Source organism: Anolis carolinensis, chromosome 2 (assembly GCF_035594765.1).
Source record: "Anolis carolinensis isolate JA03-04 chromosome 2, rAnoCar3.1.pri, whole genome shotgun sequence".
NCBI lineage: Eukaryota > Metazoa > Chordata > Lepidosauria > Squamata > Dactyloidae > Anolis > Anolis carolinensis.
The window spans coordinates 319,537,017-319,556,659 of record NC_085842.1 but is presented as its reverse complement, the minus strand read 5'-3'; the positions used below and the strand labels follow the sequence as shown (position 1 = coordinate 319,556,659).

The 19,643-nt window shown below is 43.3% G+C and overlaps 1 protein-coding gene across 9 annotated transcripts in view; it reads right to left on the bottom strand.

Annotated features, from left to right (window-relative positions):
- Window positions 1-19,643, bottom strand: part of celf4 (CUGBP Elav-like family member 4) — a 920,473-nt gene that overhangs the window by 97,441 nt on the left and 803,389 nt on the right. For 5 of the 9 annotated variants that reach the window (XR_010003933.1, XM_062974278.1, XM_062974282.1 and 2 more), the window contains exons 4-6: window positions 19,038-19,166; window positions 18,692-18,771; window positions 396-539 (exon numbers count right to left, since the gene is read on the bottom strand). Coding sequence is in view for 8 of the 9 variants with exons in the window: in XM_062974278.1 (XP_062830348.1) it covers window positions 396-539; window positions 18,692-18,771; window positions 19,038-19,166 (353 nt within the window). In the remaining variant the exon portion in view is untranslated. The remainder of the gene's footprint in view (window positions 1-395; window positions 540-18,691; window positions 18,772-19,037; window positions 19,167-19,643) is intronic. The other 4 variants (XM_062974280.1, XM_062974284.1, XM_062974281.1 and 1 more) reach the window with 1 other exon arrangement.

The window sequence follows — 19,643 nt, the reverse complement described above, 5'->3', positions numbered from 1 at the left end:
CTATTTTAATGGGAATTTACCTCATAAAGGGGGTGATTAGAGCTTAGCGGCTCATCAATTCCCAACAAGATGGAACTGGGGAGGCCCAAAACATAGTGGAGATGTTACCTACATGCCAAGAAAGCAGCTTGGAGCAATTTTGCTTCCCGGGACCACAAAAAACATCCCTAAGGTGAAAGCACAAATGTACAAGATCCACTTTGCTCACCCTTGAATTAATCAGATATACATAAATGCTGATCAACATCCAATCTCGTCTAGTTGGGACTAGCAATAGGGTATGAACTCTCAACTGACATCCCTAGTTATTGTCCAAACTAGGCTCTGATTACAATATTTCTTGAGGTGCTGACCGCCTCCCTTGTGATCCCTTCCCATGTTGTATCTACACTTACTGCCTGTGCGTAGGCGCCATATGCTCCAAACTGGATCGCCATTGGGTTGAACATGCCCATCTGCCCGGCCATTTGCTGCATACGCCGCATTGTACGCTCCTTGTCCGTGTCTGCAAACTTGACCACCAGGCTCGATGAAGCTCCCTGTAGGAAGAAAAGACGTCCATCTATGAGTACGTTCAGTCAGTATCTGTGAGAAGGACTAAGCCATGAGCTTCACTGGATGCCCAACAGAGGCAGATGCCCATCTTTCCAAATGTCACCCTATGGTTTTGAGTAGCAAAGCAGAAATCATGGGTTAGAATATGGAGGATGGGGCCCATTCAGTTCCTTGATCCTGAGTGAAAGAATGAACCTGGTCATTCTTATTTATTTATTTACAGTATTTATATTCCGCCCTTCTTTCTCACCCCGAAGGGGACTCAGGGCGGATCACAATGTATATATACAAGGCAAACATTTAATGCCTCATGAACATAGAGACAGAGACAGAGACACAGAGGCAATTTAACATTCTCCAGCTTCCAGCTTCCTGAGGGGATACTCGATTCCGGCCACAGGGGGAGCAGCTGCTTCATTATCCACTGTGACATCCTGATGGATACTTCCTCATTCCAAACACCAACTGGATGATTTTTATAGTATCGTAAATTAGTTAAATTTGTCTCCCTGCAAAGTGGTACCTAAATTCCTACTTGATAGATGAAACTATCTTTCAGTTGCTTAAGTCAACAATGAGCAGGGGCTATTTTTTATTTTTAATTCTTTGGAGCTTTTGTTCTTTGGAAGTGAACCCCAACCAAAGAACCAACAATGTCATGTGGCGGCAAAAAAAAAGCCAAAAAAAAAAAAAAGCCAATGGGATTTTGGCCTGCATAAATAGGAGTCTAGTGTCTAGATCCAGGGAAGTCATGCTATTCTTCTATTCCATCTTGGTCAGGCCACACCTGGAATCATACTGTGTCCAATTCTGGGCACCACAATTTAAGGGAGAGGTTGACGAGCTGGAAAGTGTCCAGAAGAGGAAGACTCAAATGACCAAGGGTCTGGAGAACAAGCCCTATGAGGAACAGCTTAAAGAGCTGGGCATGTTTAGCCTGCAGAAGAGAAGACATGATGGAGACATGGATCAAGATGTGAGGGGAAGTCATAGGAAGGAGGGAACAAGCTTGTTTTCTGCTGCCCTGGAGACTCGGATGTAGAATAATGGCTTCAAAAGACAGGAAAGGAGATTCTAACTGAACTTGAGGAAGGACTTCCTCACTGTGAGAGCTGTTCAGCAGTGGAACTCTCTGCCCCGGAGTGTGGTGGAGGCTCTTTCTTTGGAGGCTTTTAAACAGATGCTGGATGGCCATCTGTCGGGGGTGCTTAATTAATTAATTAATTGTTTACAGTATTATTTATAGTATTTCTATTCCACCCTTCTCACCCCAAAGGGGACTCAGGGCGGATCACATTATATACATATAGGGCACACATTCAGTGCCCATATACACAGAACCGAGACAGAGACAGACGCAGAGGCAATTTAACCTTCTCCTGAGGGGATGTTCGATTCTGGCCACAGGGGAAGCAGCTGCTTCATCATCCACTGTGACAGCACTTCCTCATTCCAACGTCGTAAATTAGTTAAATTTGCCTCCCCACTTTATAAGTAGTACCTTATTTCCTACTTGATATATGCAACTATCTTTTGGGTTGCTAGGTCAGCAACGAGCAGGGGCTATTTTTTATTTTTTAATTGACGGCTGCTCACCCCGCCATGGGCTTTGAATGCAATTTTCCTGCTTCTTGGAAGGGGGTTGGACTTGATGGCCCATGAGGTCTCTTCCAGTTGTATAATTCTATGTAACTGCATTTCTATATGGCTTCTGAAGTCCATATTGCACTGTTACCACAGTTTGAGATGGAACTGCTTTAGCGGCCCTTAACCAGCAGCTTGATATGTATACCAACGTCTTCCCAAGTAATCAAGCATAAAGAGGGGCAGGATTAACAAGTTAAAGAACTCAGTTCCCTCCGGTCATAGATGTTTTGCAATAGGAGCAATATTCCCTGGATTAACTGCATTTTCAGAGAGGAAGTGGTTTCCATTGGTGACAAGACTCCCCCAAGCCATGCCCCCCCCCCAATCTCTTTGACCTGTCACTCTTTCCCACTTTAATAAATCTATAACCCACTTGAACAATGCAGCAAGGAACAAGGGAGCGAAACAAATGATTTGGCTAAACAAAAGGAGAGAGAAAGAGTAGAAGGGAGGGGGGAAATGGAGTTCAAGAATACAGGGAACGGTGTATAGGTTATTAAGTGAGCAAGGAGAGGGAAGAATTGTCTCCAGTCTCTCTTGATCAAGGTTTTTGATTCATGCCAGCCATGTATTTCCCTTAAATCCTCCCATCCAACTGCTCCCCCCCCCCCCAAACCACATGGCACGGGTATTGATCCTTCCGCAAACAGCGCTCTTAATTACACTTCATTGACAAATGAATATTTTTAATGCATACATTTCCTGGTAATTATCACCAGACCAGGCCTTAATTAGATCTCAAGATTCGCTTAATTAATCCTGGACTGAGGAGGCTCTTTGGTCATTGGGATCTTACAGTTCTCCAGCTATTGGCAGAAATGTTTGAAGCTGAGAGGGTCTTCTGCAAAACCGGAGGATGGAGCAGAGGTGTTTGGTGGAAGAGTGGACCGGAGTGCTTTCTTTCGATACCAAAACCTTGTGGTTAGAACAATGGGGTGGCAAGGGATAACATAGATAACACTCAGTGCATCTGCAATGTTGGACTTGAAAGTTGTTGTCATAGTCATCATCATCATGTGTTTTGCAACTCCCCTGACACTTTACGGATCCAAATAAAAGTGATTGTGCAAAGAAGGGGACATTGTATGCATTTAATCATACTGAGACCCTCTCTACTTCTTTTAGACCCCATCTAAATGAAAATCGCTATATTTTGCACTTTATTCTGCTCCTTAGTTGGAAATAACTTGACTTCCTACCCCGTTCCAAATCTCCTAGGAACATTTCAGCCCTTTGTTTACTCACCCTACAAAATGGTGTTTACAACCCATATCAAGGCACTTTTGTCTAGACCGCCCTCCCATTTTATCTACCTGTTTTGGCATTAAGTGGTGGTTTTGCTTTCTTTCATTTCTGTATTTTATTGTTTTTATTGTAGTAGATTTTATTTTGTGGTTTTAATTTGTTCATTTTACCTGTTTGATTATGTTTATCTATGCATTTTATTTTGTTTACTGTTTGTTCTTTGGGCCTGGCCCCATGTTAGCCATCCTGAGTCCCTTCGGGGAGATGGAGCCAGGATAAAAATATAAAGTATTATTATTATTATTATTATTATTATTATTATTATTATTATTATTATTATTATTATTATTATTTGAAACACAACAAGATGAGTCCACTGCAGACACTCTGCTGGCTGTTGTATTGGATCACATGTCGGACACTTCCCAAGTGTCTAGGACTGTGTGATGTATTTGCGAATAATGCGTGCAGATCCCAGCAAGGTGGCCTTTTGCAGCTGTCAGATGGTAATTTTGTCAGTGCTGATTGTGTTCAAGTGTAGGCCAAGGCCTTTAGGCACTGCACCACTGGGACCACCTTGACTGGCTTGTGCCAGAGTCTTTGCAGTTCAATCTTTAAATCCTCATATCGTGTCAGCTTTTCCAGTTGTTTCTCCTCAATCCTGCTGTCACCTGGGATTGCGACATTGACAATCCATACTTTGTCTTTTAACATGATTGTGAGGTCAGGAGTATTGTGTTCCAAAACCCTGTCTGTCTGAATTCAGAAGTCCCAGAGTAGCTTGACATGTTTGTTCTCTGTAACTTTTTCTGACTTGTGATCCCACCAGTTCTTTGCTCACAGGCAGATGGTATTTGTGGCATTATTATTATTATTATTATTATTATTATTATTATTATTATTATTATTAGATCCACCCCTTTCCACCTCAATTAAGAGTCTATAAGGAGTAGAAAAAGATATATCAAAATGTGGAGCAGAAGGAAAGAAGCTAGAAATACATGTCTTGGAAGAAGGCAATGGAGAAGGCCTCATACTTTATACCTCGTACTATGTGATATAGAAAAAGGACTTCTCTGGGAGGTCTTCAATGCTTGAGAATACTCATGTAAGAGGATATTTCTATTATATTTTCATTCCATTCCATTTCATTACAAAATACAATCCCTATAATTCATATATTTATTTCTTCTCATTTCCCCTGTTGTGCTTCTCATCTCTGGAGTCCTTCTTTTCTTTATGGTCCCACCAGAACCTCATTTCTTCTGGTGAGGGTTGCTTGTGTTGATCTTGTGCCGTGGGAAATAGTCTTTTCCTTTGGCATGTTACTGCTCAATCCAGAATCATACTCTTTTGTATTCATTCTCTCCCTACAACTCCATTATCTTGAGATTATTTCCCCCTAAGATGACTACATGCTTTAAACGCTCTCCATATAAAAGCTCTCTACCAGGCATGGTCAAACATTGGTCTTCCAGGTGTTTTGGTCTTCAACTCCCACAATTCCTAACAGCCCATGCCTGTTATATACTGTTTAGCAAGTAGGCACACAGTGTTTCCAGCAATGTAGAAGGCAGTGACATAAGAGGAAGATGGGATGGTGGCTGTATGGTGTGTTGGGTTGGTGGGAAAAGGGGGAGGGTCTCCAAAGCTTGGAGCAGCTTGGATCTTGGTTTATGTGGAGGTGGGAGAACATTTCCCTTTGCTCTCCCATTTCCTGACTGGGAAATCCACTCCCAAAGAGGCAGTTTCCTTTCCTGGACCACTGAGTGGCAAGACTGGCAGCTACAAATCATTACACAAGAGGTGCTTCTAGTTGAACAGGGAATGAATTTGCTCTGGAGTTTAATTTGAACCTTAGAGGAGTCATCCAAGGTGCTGAACCTTGCCTTCTAAATGGGTTCAGCACCTTGGATAGCTTCTTTTTCACCCAGATTACCATCTGGAGCAGATTCATCAGCCTGCTGACACAGAAGGCATCAGGAGGAAATGTTAAAGCGCTGAGCTGCTGAACTTGCAGACCAAAAGGTCTCAGGTTTATATCCCGGGAGCGGAATGAGCACCCGCTGTTAGCCCCAGCTCCTGCCAACCTAGCAGTTTGAAAACATGCCAATGTGAGTAGATCAATAGGTACCGCTCCGGTGGGAAGGTAACGGCGCTCCATGCAGTCATGCCGGCCACATGACCTGGAGATGTCTATGGATAATGCCGGCTCTTCGGCTTAGAAATGGAGATGAGACCAACCCCCAGAGCCGTTCACGACTGGACTTAACGTCAGGAGAAACCTTTACCTTTACTTTAAAATTCATTCTTGGGGAAGAAAGTTAATTGTTGCAAATATTGAAACAGGCATATTTCTCTATTTTTTGCATAAGTCCACTAGCAGTTTGGGTGTCAGGACCGAGATGCAGTTGCGATGCAAATATGAACTTTTGCATTGACTCCAAACAATCAAGTTCCCGGAATGAGGCTGAAGTCTCCTTTGGGGTATTTGCTTTTGTAAAAGGCCAGTTAAATGCAGAGCTTATCAAAACCGAATCCCTCTCACCTGGCAGGTGGGGCTCGTGCAAGTCCCTAGCCTGCTCTCCAGAAGCCGGTAATAGATTGCTCCCTTTAGTCAGCCGAGCCCGGCATTTGCGAGCCCGGGACAGGGAGGGGAGGATAAAAATGGAGGCACAATCGCCCCGGTGCTGTGGCTCACTTTGTAATCCCTAATGAGAGACCTCGGTGGGAAAAACTAATTTCCCAGCCTGTCTCGAGGTGTGAAATAAAGTTCTTCTTGAAAATGAGAGCTTGACAGGTCAGTGGTGAAATTTCATATTCACAGCAAAATAAAATATCCATCCATTGATATTTCATTAAAAGCCATGAAAACAAATCTGCCAGCCCCCCTGCGCTCTGCCTGATATTTAACCGCCCTCCCCAGCTGCAACTCTGGCAGAGTTCAGCCCTCTGTTCATAAAGGAAGCATCAACTTTGCATCAGGAAAAGACAGTGGTAGAATGGCTGGTCAATCTTATTCTCTTTAGGAGAGCCATCAAAGTAGGACAGGAAAGGCCCACCTGAGAGCTATTGCGTGACAAAGTCAAATACTGAGGCCAAGATCCTACATCTGAGGTGGATAGAGTAAAGCTCTACATGTGAAGTTGTGCATTTTTAGGCAACGTGAGCCTTATGTTTCATAATGCAACGTGCAGCTGAATATATCACCCAATTGTGCAGCTGAATGTGGATGTAGGAATATGGATGAGCACCTCATGTGCATGAGTTCCTTTATGAACAGTGACATTGCATGCATCGCTCTGCTTCTGCAAAGATGAACTGAAGGCAGATACTCCATGGTGGGCAGAAACACCCAACCACTTCCACAGGTGAACTGAAGACAGTTCAGATTAGTCTGAATTAATAGATTAACCATTCAATTGACATAGAAACCATAATCCACCACTGCTTTTGAGTGGGCAGTTCGGGGAACTAACCAGCCATTGGAAATCAGGTCGGGTTGAGGCCATGGTGCACATTGCGCATTATCTCACAATCTCTAAGGATGCCTGCCATAGATGTGGGTGAATGTCAGGACAGAATGCTTCTGGAACATGGCCATACAGCCTGGAAAACACACAATAACCCTGTGATTCTGGCCATGGAAGCCTTCAACAACACATTGCGCAATATATTGGACACTTGGTGGATCCAGAATCATTATGTGTGAATTAAATCTAGCATGTCTCTGCTATGGTAGAAATGTTTAGCTTTTTCAGTTATCGAATCATAGATTTGGAAGAGGCCACAAGGACCATCCCGACCAATCCTCTTTGTGTGCCTCTTTCCTGAATTCCACTCAGTTGCCATTTATATAACTCTGTAGCCTTTGGATTCTTCTAAATGTATAGCCTAATGTCTCAAGAGTGCTTCCAGCACTTAACAGTTGTTAGAACACATAGGAGAACTTGAAAATACCTCCTGTGAAGAGGTCTTCCTTTGCGAAGCTGGACCTTGAGGGAACCAAGACTAGAACCACAAGGGATTGGACATGTTGAGTTCCTCCTCACCTTCATGACCAGATGATTCCTTAATGGCCTGAATCTTACATGTAGTCCTTACTAATATAGACCCATTGAATCAATAGGGTTTATGTAAGTACTGCCTCATCATATAAGAATTGCTTCAATTAGTGTACTCTTTGAAGGACTATCAATGGGCCGAAGCCAATGAGTTCTTGGAGGACTTTCCCATTTCTCTTCTACTACCTTCCTATGTCCAATGCAAAGACTAAAGATTAACTGGTAGCGTTGATGTCAGTAGGATGATGAAATTCAAAATCTGAGCTTTAAAGAAGCTATTCAAGGTGCAAAGACCTATTCTGAATTCACATTAAAACCCACTATGGATTCACCACCCATTGATATTGGAGCCACCTGCTTTCAATGGCATAAGGCAAGAGGCAACAAGGGACTATTTTGAAGGTTGGCTCCTAGATGAATAGGGCTTCCTTGTTTCTATGAGGTTTCTGTACCTACAGGAGATGGTGTGACATCTGCTTGACTTCCTAAAAGTAGATAATTGTTAATGAGTCCAAGCAAGGACAGAAGGTGTGCAATGGTTCCACCATTAAAACTCTGGGTGGTTTGTAGCTTTGCAGGGAACTTGAAAGATTTTCCGGCTCATAGTACTTCACAGTCGCAACAGTCAAAGCACCCTCTCCCGCAACAGAATGCCCCACAATTATGTTGCTGGAATAAAGAAAATAACCAGGAGAAGGGGGATCTGTCAGTTCTGATTTCTCCCGCATTCATTTTCTTTTTTCTTTTTCTTTGAAAAAGTCTCACATTCATTTCATTGAATTCAGGTAGAAATAGGTGAACTTTGGAAAGCGCTTATTGAAAATGAAGTGAATGGAAGGCTCGGCTCTCTGTGTTGGACAAATTCAATAGGCACAGCATGGAGGGGGCCGTGTGCAATGTGTGCTATGGGTACTATGTAACTTAAAAATAAAAAATCTGTCAGACAAAAAAAAGGAAAAGAAAGTGATAGTAACCACAGTCAAGCATTGCTGAATAGAAGACAATTCATAGCCAGGAAGTAGTAACTGTCGTTTTCCTTGCCTGTGAATCCACTCCAGGGTTTAGACAGTTCTTTAACAGCATTGTCCAAGGTTCTGAAACTACTTTGAGGACAAGGTCCAGCACCTTGGAAAGCTCATTGAAAGCATGGTTTAAAACTAGGAGTGGATTTGCCACTTCGATGGCATGGAATCCACAGGCCATTGCTTGGATGCTCAAAGGCATCTACTTGGATAGGAAAATAGTTTTGCTTTCTCCCACACTTTGTCTGCAAATTCAAGCTAATTTTATTGGATTAATGAAAGTGGTGGAGGTGTTTGTGTGGACTCTAATTCTCATCCATCCTGAGCTAGGGTTGGATTTTTTTGGAGTCCCATTCAGTTTGTGTTTAAAACAGATTCCTGGGTTCAAAATATTTTTGCACAAGAAACTTCTTTGGAGATACACAAATGAAATTACTTTGTGGACCATGATTCTTAGAGTCCCTCAACTAGCTGGAGGATACTGGGAGCCCAAACTTTCTCCAAATTTAGCACAGGGTTTTTGTGTGTTTTCCGGGCAGTATGGCCATGTTCCAGAAATATTCTTTCATGACATTTCGCCCACATCCATGGCAGGCATCCTCAGAGGTTGTGAGGTATATGGAGAAATTAAGCAAGGAAAGTTTATATATCTGTGGAAGATCCTGGGTGGGGGAAAGAACTCTTGTCTGTTGGAGGCCAGTGTGAATGTTATAATTAATCATCTTGATTAGCATTGAATGGCCTTCAAAGCTTCACCTCCTGGCCTGGGGGAATCCTTTGTTCAGAGTTGTTAGCTGCCCCTGATTGATTCATGTCTGGAATTTTTCTGTTTTCAGAGTGTTGCTTCTTATTTACTGTTCTGATTTTTCCCCACCCAAGATCTTCCACGAATATATAAACCTTCCTTGCTTAGTTTCTCCACATACCTCACAACCTCTGAGGATGCCTGCCATAGATGTGGGCAAAACGTCAGGAGAGAATACTTCTAGAACATGGCCATACTGCCGGGAAGACACACAACAACCCTGTGATCCTGGCCATGAAAGCCTTCAACAATACAAATTTAGTACATTTTCTTGAAGAGATACGTACATGGGAATTTGGACCCTGATTTTTATTTTACAAGTGAGGCCAATACTTTTAATGCTGTGAGTACAGTATCATTTTGTTTTCCTTTGAAAGAATTAGGACTGGGAAATGAGGACAAGAGAGAAAGTCTTTTCCAATTAAAATTGGGCTCCACTTCTTTCTAAGTAAGTGAAAAAAAATCTAGTCATTAATGGCAGAAAAAAATTCATGTGGCTCGCATTGACAACTGCTAAGGAATGGAGATTGGGGAGGAAACTTAAATCAAACCCTCTGGATATAAATTATAATTGAGAAATAACCCCTGATCACCTCTTGCTGTTTTAATGTTCCTCAAAGTGTCCCAAAGACAAGAAGGAAGTGTTGACTTGAGGTGCATTTAAACAGTCAAATCAATGCACTTTGATATCATGGTTTAATGCTATGAAATTGTGGGATTTGTAGCTTTACAGGATCTCTAGCCTTTTTTTGCTAAACAGTGCTGCTGGCTCACTGAACTACAAATCTCAAAATTCCATACTAGGGAGCCATGGCAGTTAAAGTGGTATTATATGACATTAATTCTACAGTGTAGATGCGCCTACATTTGTTCTGAGCCCCCTTGAAGCTCAGAAGACGGAGATGGAAATAAGCTGGACCATTTCTTTTTAGAAAGACATTTTTGGTTTATTTATCACATCTTTAATGGAATGGATCCATGGTTTTCAGTTTATCATGACCAAGATGCTGCATTAAGCTTGTGTGGTGTAAATCAACTCATTTCAGATGTAGTGCTGGAGAAGTCTTTGTCAGATATCATACAACGCTAAAAAGATCGAGAAATGGATCATAGACCAAACCAAGCCTGAGCTCTCTCTAGAAGGAATTGAGGCTGCTGTGCTTTGGCCACATCATGAGAAAACAGGACTTACTAGAAAATATAATAATGCTTTGTAAGGTAGAAAAGAAGAAGAACCTATTTCAGATGGAAAAACTTGGAAGGACCCCAAATATATAAGATCTGAGTGGGTTGTAGTGTAGTTGTTTCAGGGATGGATTAGGGTTTTAAGAGATCAGGGTTCAAATGCCTATCTGCCCACCAAAAGCCACTGGGTGATCTTGGGCAGGTTATATTCTCTCACCTTCAGAGGAAGGCAATAGCAAACTCTTTCTGAGCAAATCATACCACAAGGTCATCAGTGATATGCTTGCCTGAAGGTTGCGATAGATCAGAAATGGCTTGAAAGCACATCACAAAGCATTCGTGGGATGAGTTGGTGCTTTGTTTGTTAGACTGGGACTCTATGACCAGGGTTCAAATCCCTGTCCAACCATGGTAACACACTAAGTGATCTTGGGCAAGTCACACTCTCTTTGCCTCAGGAAGACAATGGCAACCACCTTTGAGTAAATCTTATTGAGAAAACCCTGTGATAGTTTTGCCTTAGTAAAGGTAAAGGTTTCCCCTGACGTTAAGTCCAGTCATGTCTGACTCTGAGGGTTGGTGCTCATCTTCATTTCTAAGCCGAAGAGCTGGCGTTGTCCGTAGACACCTCCAAGGTCATGTGGCCAGCATGACTGCATGGAGCGCCGTTACCTTCCCGCCAGAGCGGTACCTATTGATCTAATCACATTGGCATGTTTCCGAACTGCTAGGTTGGCAGAAGCTGGAGCAACAGCAGGCGCTCACTCCACTCCCAGGATTTGAACCTGGGACCTTTCAGTCTGCAAGTTCAGCAGCTCAGCGCTTTAACACACTTCGCCACCGGGGCTCCATAGGGTTGGTATAGGGCACATGCCACCACCACCACTGGAATGAGGCTAGTTTTTTGCCTTCTCGCCTGTTTCTCTTTCCTATTTCTTTAGGTCAATAAAGTGTTTCTATAGAGCCAATTTTGCTCCTGGCCCTTTGACGAGACGGCCATGACTCGTGCCATTGGTTATCCCCCACTTATCCCATTTGGAGGTAATGGATTCGTCTGTGGCAGAAGACTTTGAAGGGGAAGAGGGAGAGAGGCGCAAAAAGAAAGAGCGAGAGAGCAAGGGGAGAGGAAAGAAGCCGGCAAAGTCCCCCTGGGCCTCTTCGCTGTCCTGCCAGATGCCTGCGCCGTGACTAGAGAGGGAAAGTAGCTCAGATGACGTCTTTATGCCCCAAAAGGCCGCCTCCGAAGCTGGGATGATTCATACCCCCTGTCAAGCGGCCAGGCTGCCTAACTTTCTATTCTGGGGCTCCCGAACATGTGATTTATTAGTTCATTTATGGAACAATGGCGTTGTGGGGAGGAGGAAGCGGAGAAAAAGTTGTCCTGTGGATCAGCAAAAATATACACTCCTGGACTCACACATGCACACCTGTGCACCATGCACAAGAGCCAGGCCTTACCAGAGATGTTATGGCACTATACATTGCCAGTAGTACTTTCTGGCCAAGAGAAAATGGCATGGATATGGAGGAGAACCAAAGGAAGAGACTCCCTCAAACTTCAAGTTGACTAGGATTTATGGTCATCTCATGAATGAGAGACTTCCAAGTCAGTCTATTCCAGGCATGGGCAAACTTTGGCCCTCCAGGTGTTTTGGACTTCAACTCCCACAATTCCTAACAGCCTACCAGCTGTTAGGAATTGTGGGAGTTGAAGTCCAAAACACCTGGAGGGCCAAAGTTTGCCCATGACTGGTCTAACCTCAACAGTCCTGCTAAGGTCCTACAAATTTAGAGCTTCCTTGATGAAGTATTTCCATTTTGAATGGAACTTACTCTTTTCTTACAACCTTCTATTTTACCCTACATTATCATCTTTTTATGCATATGATATAAATAAAATCATGGCATCAATGGAGAGAAAGCTATCATAGAAACCTAGGGCATCCAGTTCAACCCTCTGAGTAACATTCAACTATGACTCTGGAAATAAGAGTTTGACTTCCCGTACTGAAGCTCACCCAGTAATCTTGGGCAAGGCGCACACTCTCAGCCCCAAAGGATGGTAAAAGCAAACCTATTCTGAACAAATCGTATCAAGAAATCCCTGTGAAAGGGGATTTGGAAATGAGTTAAAAACATACAAGAGCAACAAAAAAGGTACATTGATGCTAGCTGATGACTTCTGTGTCAGTAAGGCAGTGAATCAGTTCTAGGTTTTGGAAAACTCTGAAGGAGCTCTCCAAGGTGATGAAACTATTTGGGAGCACGTTAACTAGCTATGGAACCTCCGGTGACGCAGTGTGTTAAAGCGCTGAGCTGCTGAACTTGCAGACTGAAAGGTCCCAGGTTCAAATCCAGGGAGCAGATTGAGCGGCCGCTGTTAGCTCCAGCTTCTCCCAACCTAGCAGTTCGAAAACATGCCAATGTGAGTATATCAATAGGTACTGCTCTGGTGGGAAGGTAATGACGCTCCATTCAGTCATGCCGGCCACATGACCTTGGAGGTGTCTGCGGACAATGCCGGCTCTTCGGCTTAGAAATGGAGATGAGAACCAATCTCCAGAGTCGGACACGACTGGACTTAACGTCAGGGGAAACCTTTACAATTTACCTAACTAGTTATCTGAAAGCCTGGTTTCTACCTCCACTACCGATTAAGGATGCCTCAATACAGGAGAATTAATGCCATTTGATGCCACTTTAACTGCCTTGGCTCAATGCTATTGAATCCTGGGAACTGTAGTTTGGTGAGGCACCAACACTCTAAAGGCCTTGGAAAATTACAGCTCCCAGAAACCCACAGATCAGTGGTTCTCAACCTGTGGGTCGCCAGATGTTTTTGCCTTCAACTCCCAGAAATCTTAACAGCTGGTAAACTGGCTGGGATTTCTGGGAGTTGTAGGCCAAAATACCTGAGGCCCCACAGGTTGAGAACCACTGTCATAGATGATGATGATACTATTTATTTGTACCCAGCTTTTTTCTCTTGATCGGTGTCCATAGTGGCTACTGGGTTAATGAAGATGCCAACTGCAGCTCCTGCATAATTTACTTCTGATCCTGAGTTGTATGGCTTTGATTTCTTCAGATTCAACATGAGAACTGCGTTGTGCTCATGAAAAGTTGTTTTTGCCCTTATTGGGACTTTAGGAAAAGATGAGTAGGCACAGAGGTGCAGGAAGAGAGACAGAGAAATGCAGAGACAGACAGAAAAAGAAGGAAAGTTTCTTCTATGAAAGCAACAATCCAATTTGAGACCAGTCCCTTCTGGTGAGGAACAGTGACAGAGGTTGCTCTGTTCCTGTTAATTTTCGCGGCGCAGCTGTCAGCAGGTCTGTAAATAGTACTCCGCAAAGCCAACACTTTCCCATCCACACATCAACTGTTCAATTAACAGAAGAAGGATATATAAAGTGTGCCACAGCCTTTGATGCTTCCCAGCAATTTATGAAAGTGTACACAAATCTAATTACAAGCCCCACTGCTTTCCATTTACATGGCTTCTCTTGAGTTTGGAGCTGTTTAGATCAAAATAATTGTTAAAAAATATATCATGACTGATCTATGGCCCTGGGGCCTCTGTGATTGCTAGCCTCCACTGTTACCCCTCTCCCCCCTTCGTCCAAAAAGTTTTGGCATCTCAGTGGCAGGGCTCCACAATACATACACAATGGAGATCCCTATTTTTTCTGTGTGCTACACAAGGGTACGATCTCATCAAGTATACACACTTATGCCTGTATCACCTTATGCCTATATCAGCTTCCCTATGTGAGTAGTTGCCTGCTTCAGTTCAATAAAGAATGGAATTATTCAGTTCAAGAGCAATTGTGCATGAATAGGTACATGGCTTAAGTGCCTTAAAAGCACCAGATTCCAACTGATCTCGAAAGGGCCACTCTTGTTTTCTTCTTGGGTGGGAGATTGCTAATGAATCCCAAGTGCTATGCAACATATTTCAGAGGAAGGAACTGGCAAAACCATCTCTGCAAATTCCTTGCGGGGTCACCATACATTGACAGGTGATTTGAAGGCTTCTGGACTGACACAGAAGTATATGTGTTGATGTGTATCCATACTGCATGCTGCGCATTCAGAAGTGTAGCCCAGTCATTTTAGCAGTATCACTATGGACAAATGAGAGTTCATCACTGAACTTCTGTGTAATGTAGTCCAGTAGTTGCCTTTTTATTAGTGCCAGGTAGAGGTGAAAGTCAACTTTACATCTGCACAGGTCTTCTTTTGGGCACTGTCGAGATTGGTGTTCTTTCCATAATGAGACCCACTCAGATCTACGATAGAGTTGCTGCTATCCTCCCTCCCCAGCTTTCCATGTCTGGTGAGAATGGGTGGGGGAGAGAACTGATTATGTTTGACTATGTCCCTATAGCCAGATGTGAAAAAGTTGCATCCTGTGACCCTTGGAGAACCCCAACAGAAGCACAGTGGTAATTTTAATTACTAGGTTTGAGATTCAGGCAGATGACATTTGCATCAGTAAGGTGCAGGTGGGGAGGTAGTTATGGGAAAGTGCACATTTCTCCCTGCACAATTTACAAGTGCACACTCATGTGCTTATGTCTGTGTATGTCAACAACAGGATCTGAAGATAACACAGAGCAATGGATTTAAACTGCAGAAAAAACTATTTTACCTAAACATTGGGAAGAACTTCCAGATGGGCAGTCTGGTGGAGCCTCCTTCTCTGGAGGTTTGTAAACAGAGGATGGATGGTCATCTGTCAGGTGTGTTTTGATTGTGTGATGCTTCATGGCCCTTGGACTGGATGGCCTTTGTGGTCTCTATAATTTTATGATTCCAGGTGTGAGCAACTAGCCCGATATTATTATTTTGACCAGTAGTGTGTCCACTAGGTCTGTCCTAGTCAGATCATGAGGTGTGTGACCTTCCACATGCCATATATGACCAGTGACATTCAGTGGTAGGCTTCCTTATGTTTTGATTCAGCAATGGAGTTCTTACAGGAATGATCTAAAAATGGCTACTTGATATATAGCAGGTGCCAGGCAGCCTGATGTCCATGAAAAGGAAGAAAGGGAATAGTGGGAGAAGGGAAACAACATTTCTACCAAAGAAAGTTGGCTTTTTGGAAACTATTAGGGAGCATATGTTGTGTGAATAGGAAGCCACAGCAGAGCAATAATCCTGACAGCTGTGGTGGAGCAGGAGTCTGCCACAGGAGCAACTGGCTTCAGATCTGACAAGAATGATGATGGAGGCCCCATCTGGCAGAACATGCGGATGAAGAAGGAAGTGGCAACGGAATTGCCTGAACTATTAGAAGAACTTCAGAGATGGGAAAGCAGCTGGTGAAGTTGGAAAGAAGAGAAGAAGGAGCCACCTTATGTTCCAGACTGAACCTACATAGAATGGGACCGATAAAGATCCAGTGTAGTGTCGTTACAAGAAGGAAATCAACTCATTCAAAATGAGTTGGAGAAGAGTTCTATGGATGCCGTGGACTACTCAAAAGACAACAAAATGTGTTCTGGGGAAAGCCAAGTCTAATCTGTCCCTAGAATCCAAGATGATAAAACTGAGACTGTTGTATTTCGGGCATATCACTAGAAGAAATGATCTATCTTACCAAGACAATAGGGCTTGGTAAAATAGATGACAGTCGGAAGAGAGTAAAATCTCATTCCAGTTAGATAGGCTCAGTCAGGGAATCAAGACCTGGACAGGGTTGTTAAAAATAGGTTGACTTGGACATCTCTCATTCATGGGTCATAGGTGACTTGAAGGTATACAAAAAGTCGGGCCGGGCTGTGGCGCAGGCTGGTGAGCAGCCTGCTGCAATAAATCACTCTGACCATGAGGTCATGAGTTCGAGGCCAGCCCATGGTGGGGTGAGCACCCATCAATTAAAAAATAAAAAATAGCCCCTGCTCTTTGCTGACCTAGCAACCCGAAAGATAGTTGCATCTATCAAGTAGGAAATAAGATACCACTTATAAAGTGGGGAGGCAAGTTTAACTAATTTACAACCTGGAATGAGGAAGTGCCGTCACAGTGGATGATGAAGCAGCTGCTCCCCGCTGTGGCCAGAATTGAACATGTCTCGGTTCTATGTGTATATGGGCATTGAATGTTTGCCCTATATGTATATAATGTGATCCGCCCTGAGTCCCCTTCTGTGATGTCTCATGGGCCTTGTAGTCCCGTTCCTAGTGCTATTGTGGCAGATGAGGAGGAAAACATGGGATTTCCACCGGTTCAGCTTGAATCGGAGCCTCGCCACCTGGAAGATGTTTGTCCTCAGGAAGTTAACCAAACAAGCCTTGGGCAGAATTCTCCCCCGTTTTCCCGAAAGGACAATTATAATAGAGATAGAGGAGTCAGGGAGGCTAATCGCCGGAGCCTCAGAATCGCTGCCAGACAACTAGCTGATTAGGTCTGCTTCGCTTGGGAAATTCTAAGGAGTCATGCATCTGGACAGAGTTGGGTTTCACTTCTTGTTCTCCAGGGAAAGTGTTCTGTTGGCGGGAAAACAAGACCCTATATAGGGGTTTTGCCGCAAGGGGAACCTTGCGGAGTCAATTGTTCAGCTTGAGGAGAGAGATCGTGTGTGGACTTCGTACCCCAGTTCCTTGTTTCCCGGATTAAGTTCCCAGCCTTGCCTTGTTTCACGGACTTCTCTGGACTCAGTTCATGTTTCATGTTTGCCTCGTTTCAAGTTTTGATTTAGCCAAGAATCAAGCCTATTTTCCAGCCTTGTTGTCAAGCTACTTTGGACTTTAAAGACCCTGTCATTTCCCCACACTTTGCTTGGCAAGTGTGTGTTTCGGTCAAGTGGATTAAAACTTTGAACTCTAATATCTTATATTGGACAATACATTTCTGGACTATATTTGACCTCTTCTGAAAGGTCTGCTTCTGAACTATACTCTTCACTTGTTTTTATTGACTTTATATATTTCTATAATAAAGATATTAGATAGATTCTGGTCTCTGCGCATGGTTATTGGTGCTCTGCAGCCTGGGTCCTGACACCTTCGGGTGAGAAGGGCGGAATATAACTACTGTAAATAAAATTTAAAATAACAACAATGGCTTAAAGCAGTCTGCCCCAACCTGGAAGGCTTTTAAGCAGAGGCTGGATGGTCATCTGTCGGGGGTGCTTTGAATGCAATTTCCTGCTTCTTGGCAGGGGGTTGGACTGGATGGCCCATGGGGTCTCTTCCAACTCTACTATTCTATGATTCTATGATTCTATGAATGTTCCAAAAGAGGAATGCTATAGTTCTCATCATCCCCTCCCAACATGACCAGTGGGATAGTGGCAGGTCTAGTTCCATCCATCCCTCATTATCAGGGACTAAGGGCAGCTTGCAAGATGGAGAGAATTACAATACAGTAGAGTCTCACTTATCCAACATAAATGGGCCGGCAGAACGTTGGATAAGCGAATATGTTGGATAATAAGGAGAGATTAAGAAAAAGCCTATTAAACATCAAAATAGGTTATGATTTTACAAATTAAGCAACAAAACATCATGTTTAACAATACATTTGACAGAAAAAGTAGTTCAGTACACAGTAATGCTATGTAGTAATTACTGTATTTACAAATTTAGTACCAAAATATCACAATGCATTGAAAACATTGACTACAAAAATGCGTTGGATAATCCAGAACGTTGGATAAGTGAGTGCTGGATAAGTGAGACTCTACTGTACAAGCAGATATGGGATGAAGTTATGAATCTATGGAGACCTCACCTTTATTTACTGAGCCTCTGAAATTGCCCACTTATGGCAATTCCTTCCTTCACTTGGAGTGGGCAAGATTGCAGAAGTGACTGGCTCTGTCCACTCAGCCAGATGTGAAATGATTGCAGCAGACATCTAGAAGATCCTGGTGGAACTCAGCATTGATGTCATTATTTCACATCTGACTATGGGAAAACCCTTCTTCAATCTTGTCCACTCTTCATGAAGTGAGGACTGAGGGGACAATAGGGGTTCTACAGCAATTTAGATGCTGTGGAGGGAGGTAAGAAATACCTGGCTGTGCCCTTGTGCCGTAACTCGTGGTGTCCCCCACGTGGACCCCCTCCCATACTAGACCATATTGCCATATTCTAGTCAATTCTGTGCAATTGTAAACATGAACCAAATAATCCAACAAAGAGTCTGGTACTCACCGGCATTGTCTGGCTTCCGTGCAAGGCGTTAATGGCTGCCTGGGCTTCCGCATGTGAGGAATATTTCACAAACGCACACCCTACATGGAGACAAAGAGAAGGAAAATGCCCATAAGACCATCAGGAAGCAAAGAACACTAATGGAAAGCACAGAATCCTTACTTGGATGTGCAGGGCTGTGAACTACAGCTTTTTAGCTGAGAAATGTAAATACTTTACAAACTCCAAAGCCCAGGATAGAAGCACACAAGTGTAACTTGTGCCATGCAGTGTGGCTGGCTATATAAACCACAGCTCATTTCAGGGAATGCAATTAAAGTTGGATAATCAAGCATGTCAGACATACCTTTGCTGTTTCCATCTGGTCCCCGAAGGATCGTGCATTCCTCAATGTTCCCGAATGCTTCGAATAGCCTGCGGACATCATCTTCTGACTGCTGTTTGTTGAGCATGCCCACAAAGAGTTTTCTGTCTTCTGGAACAAAATTAAGAGATGCTTACCATATTTCGGAAGAAGTGGGAAAAACAGACAAGCACAACACACAAACATCTGCAGGTCGGGCAAAAAGAACAACATGCTCTGAAACCAGATATGAGAAAATGGTGGCTGAACAAATCTTTGGTTTATTTGTCAGGTTGGTTGAAGCTGATGCTGCAACATAATCGGCCTCCTCCTAGTAGCCAAGGCACATTTTAATCAAGGTGTGACAACATTCTAATCATCCTCTTGTGAATCTAAGCAGCTTTAGTCCTCAGCATTCACAATGGACCATGTTCAACATCCTAAGTTTCCTTCAACTGGGTACAGTTGGCTCTCCACATTAGTGGGTTTGACTTTTGCAGATTTGATTATTCATGGTTATGATTAAAATGGTTTGTCAACGGATATCAAGGTTCTCTAGTGAAACGTCCTCCTGAAGTTGACTCTAGAATCAAGCCAATGGACCTCTTG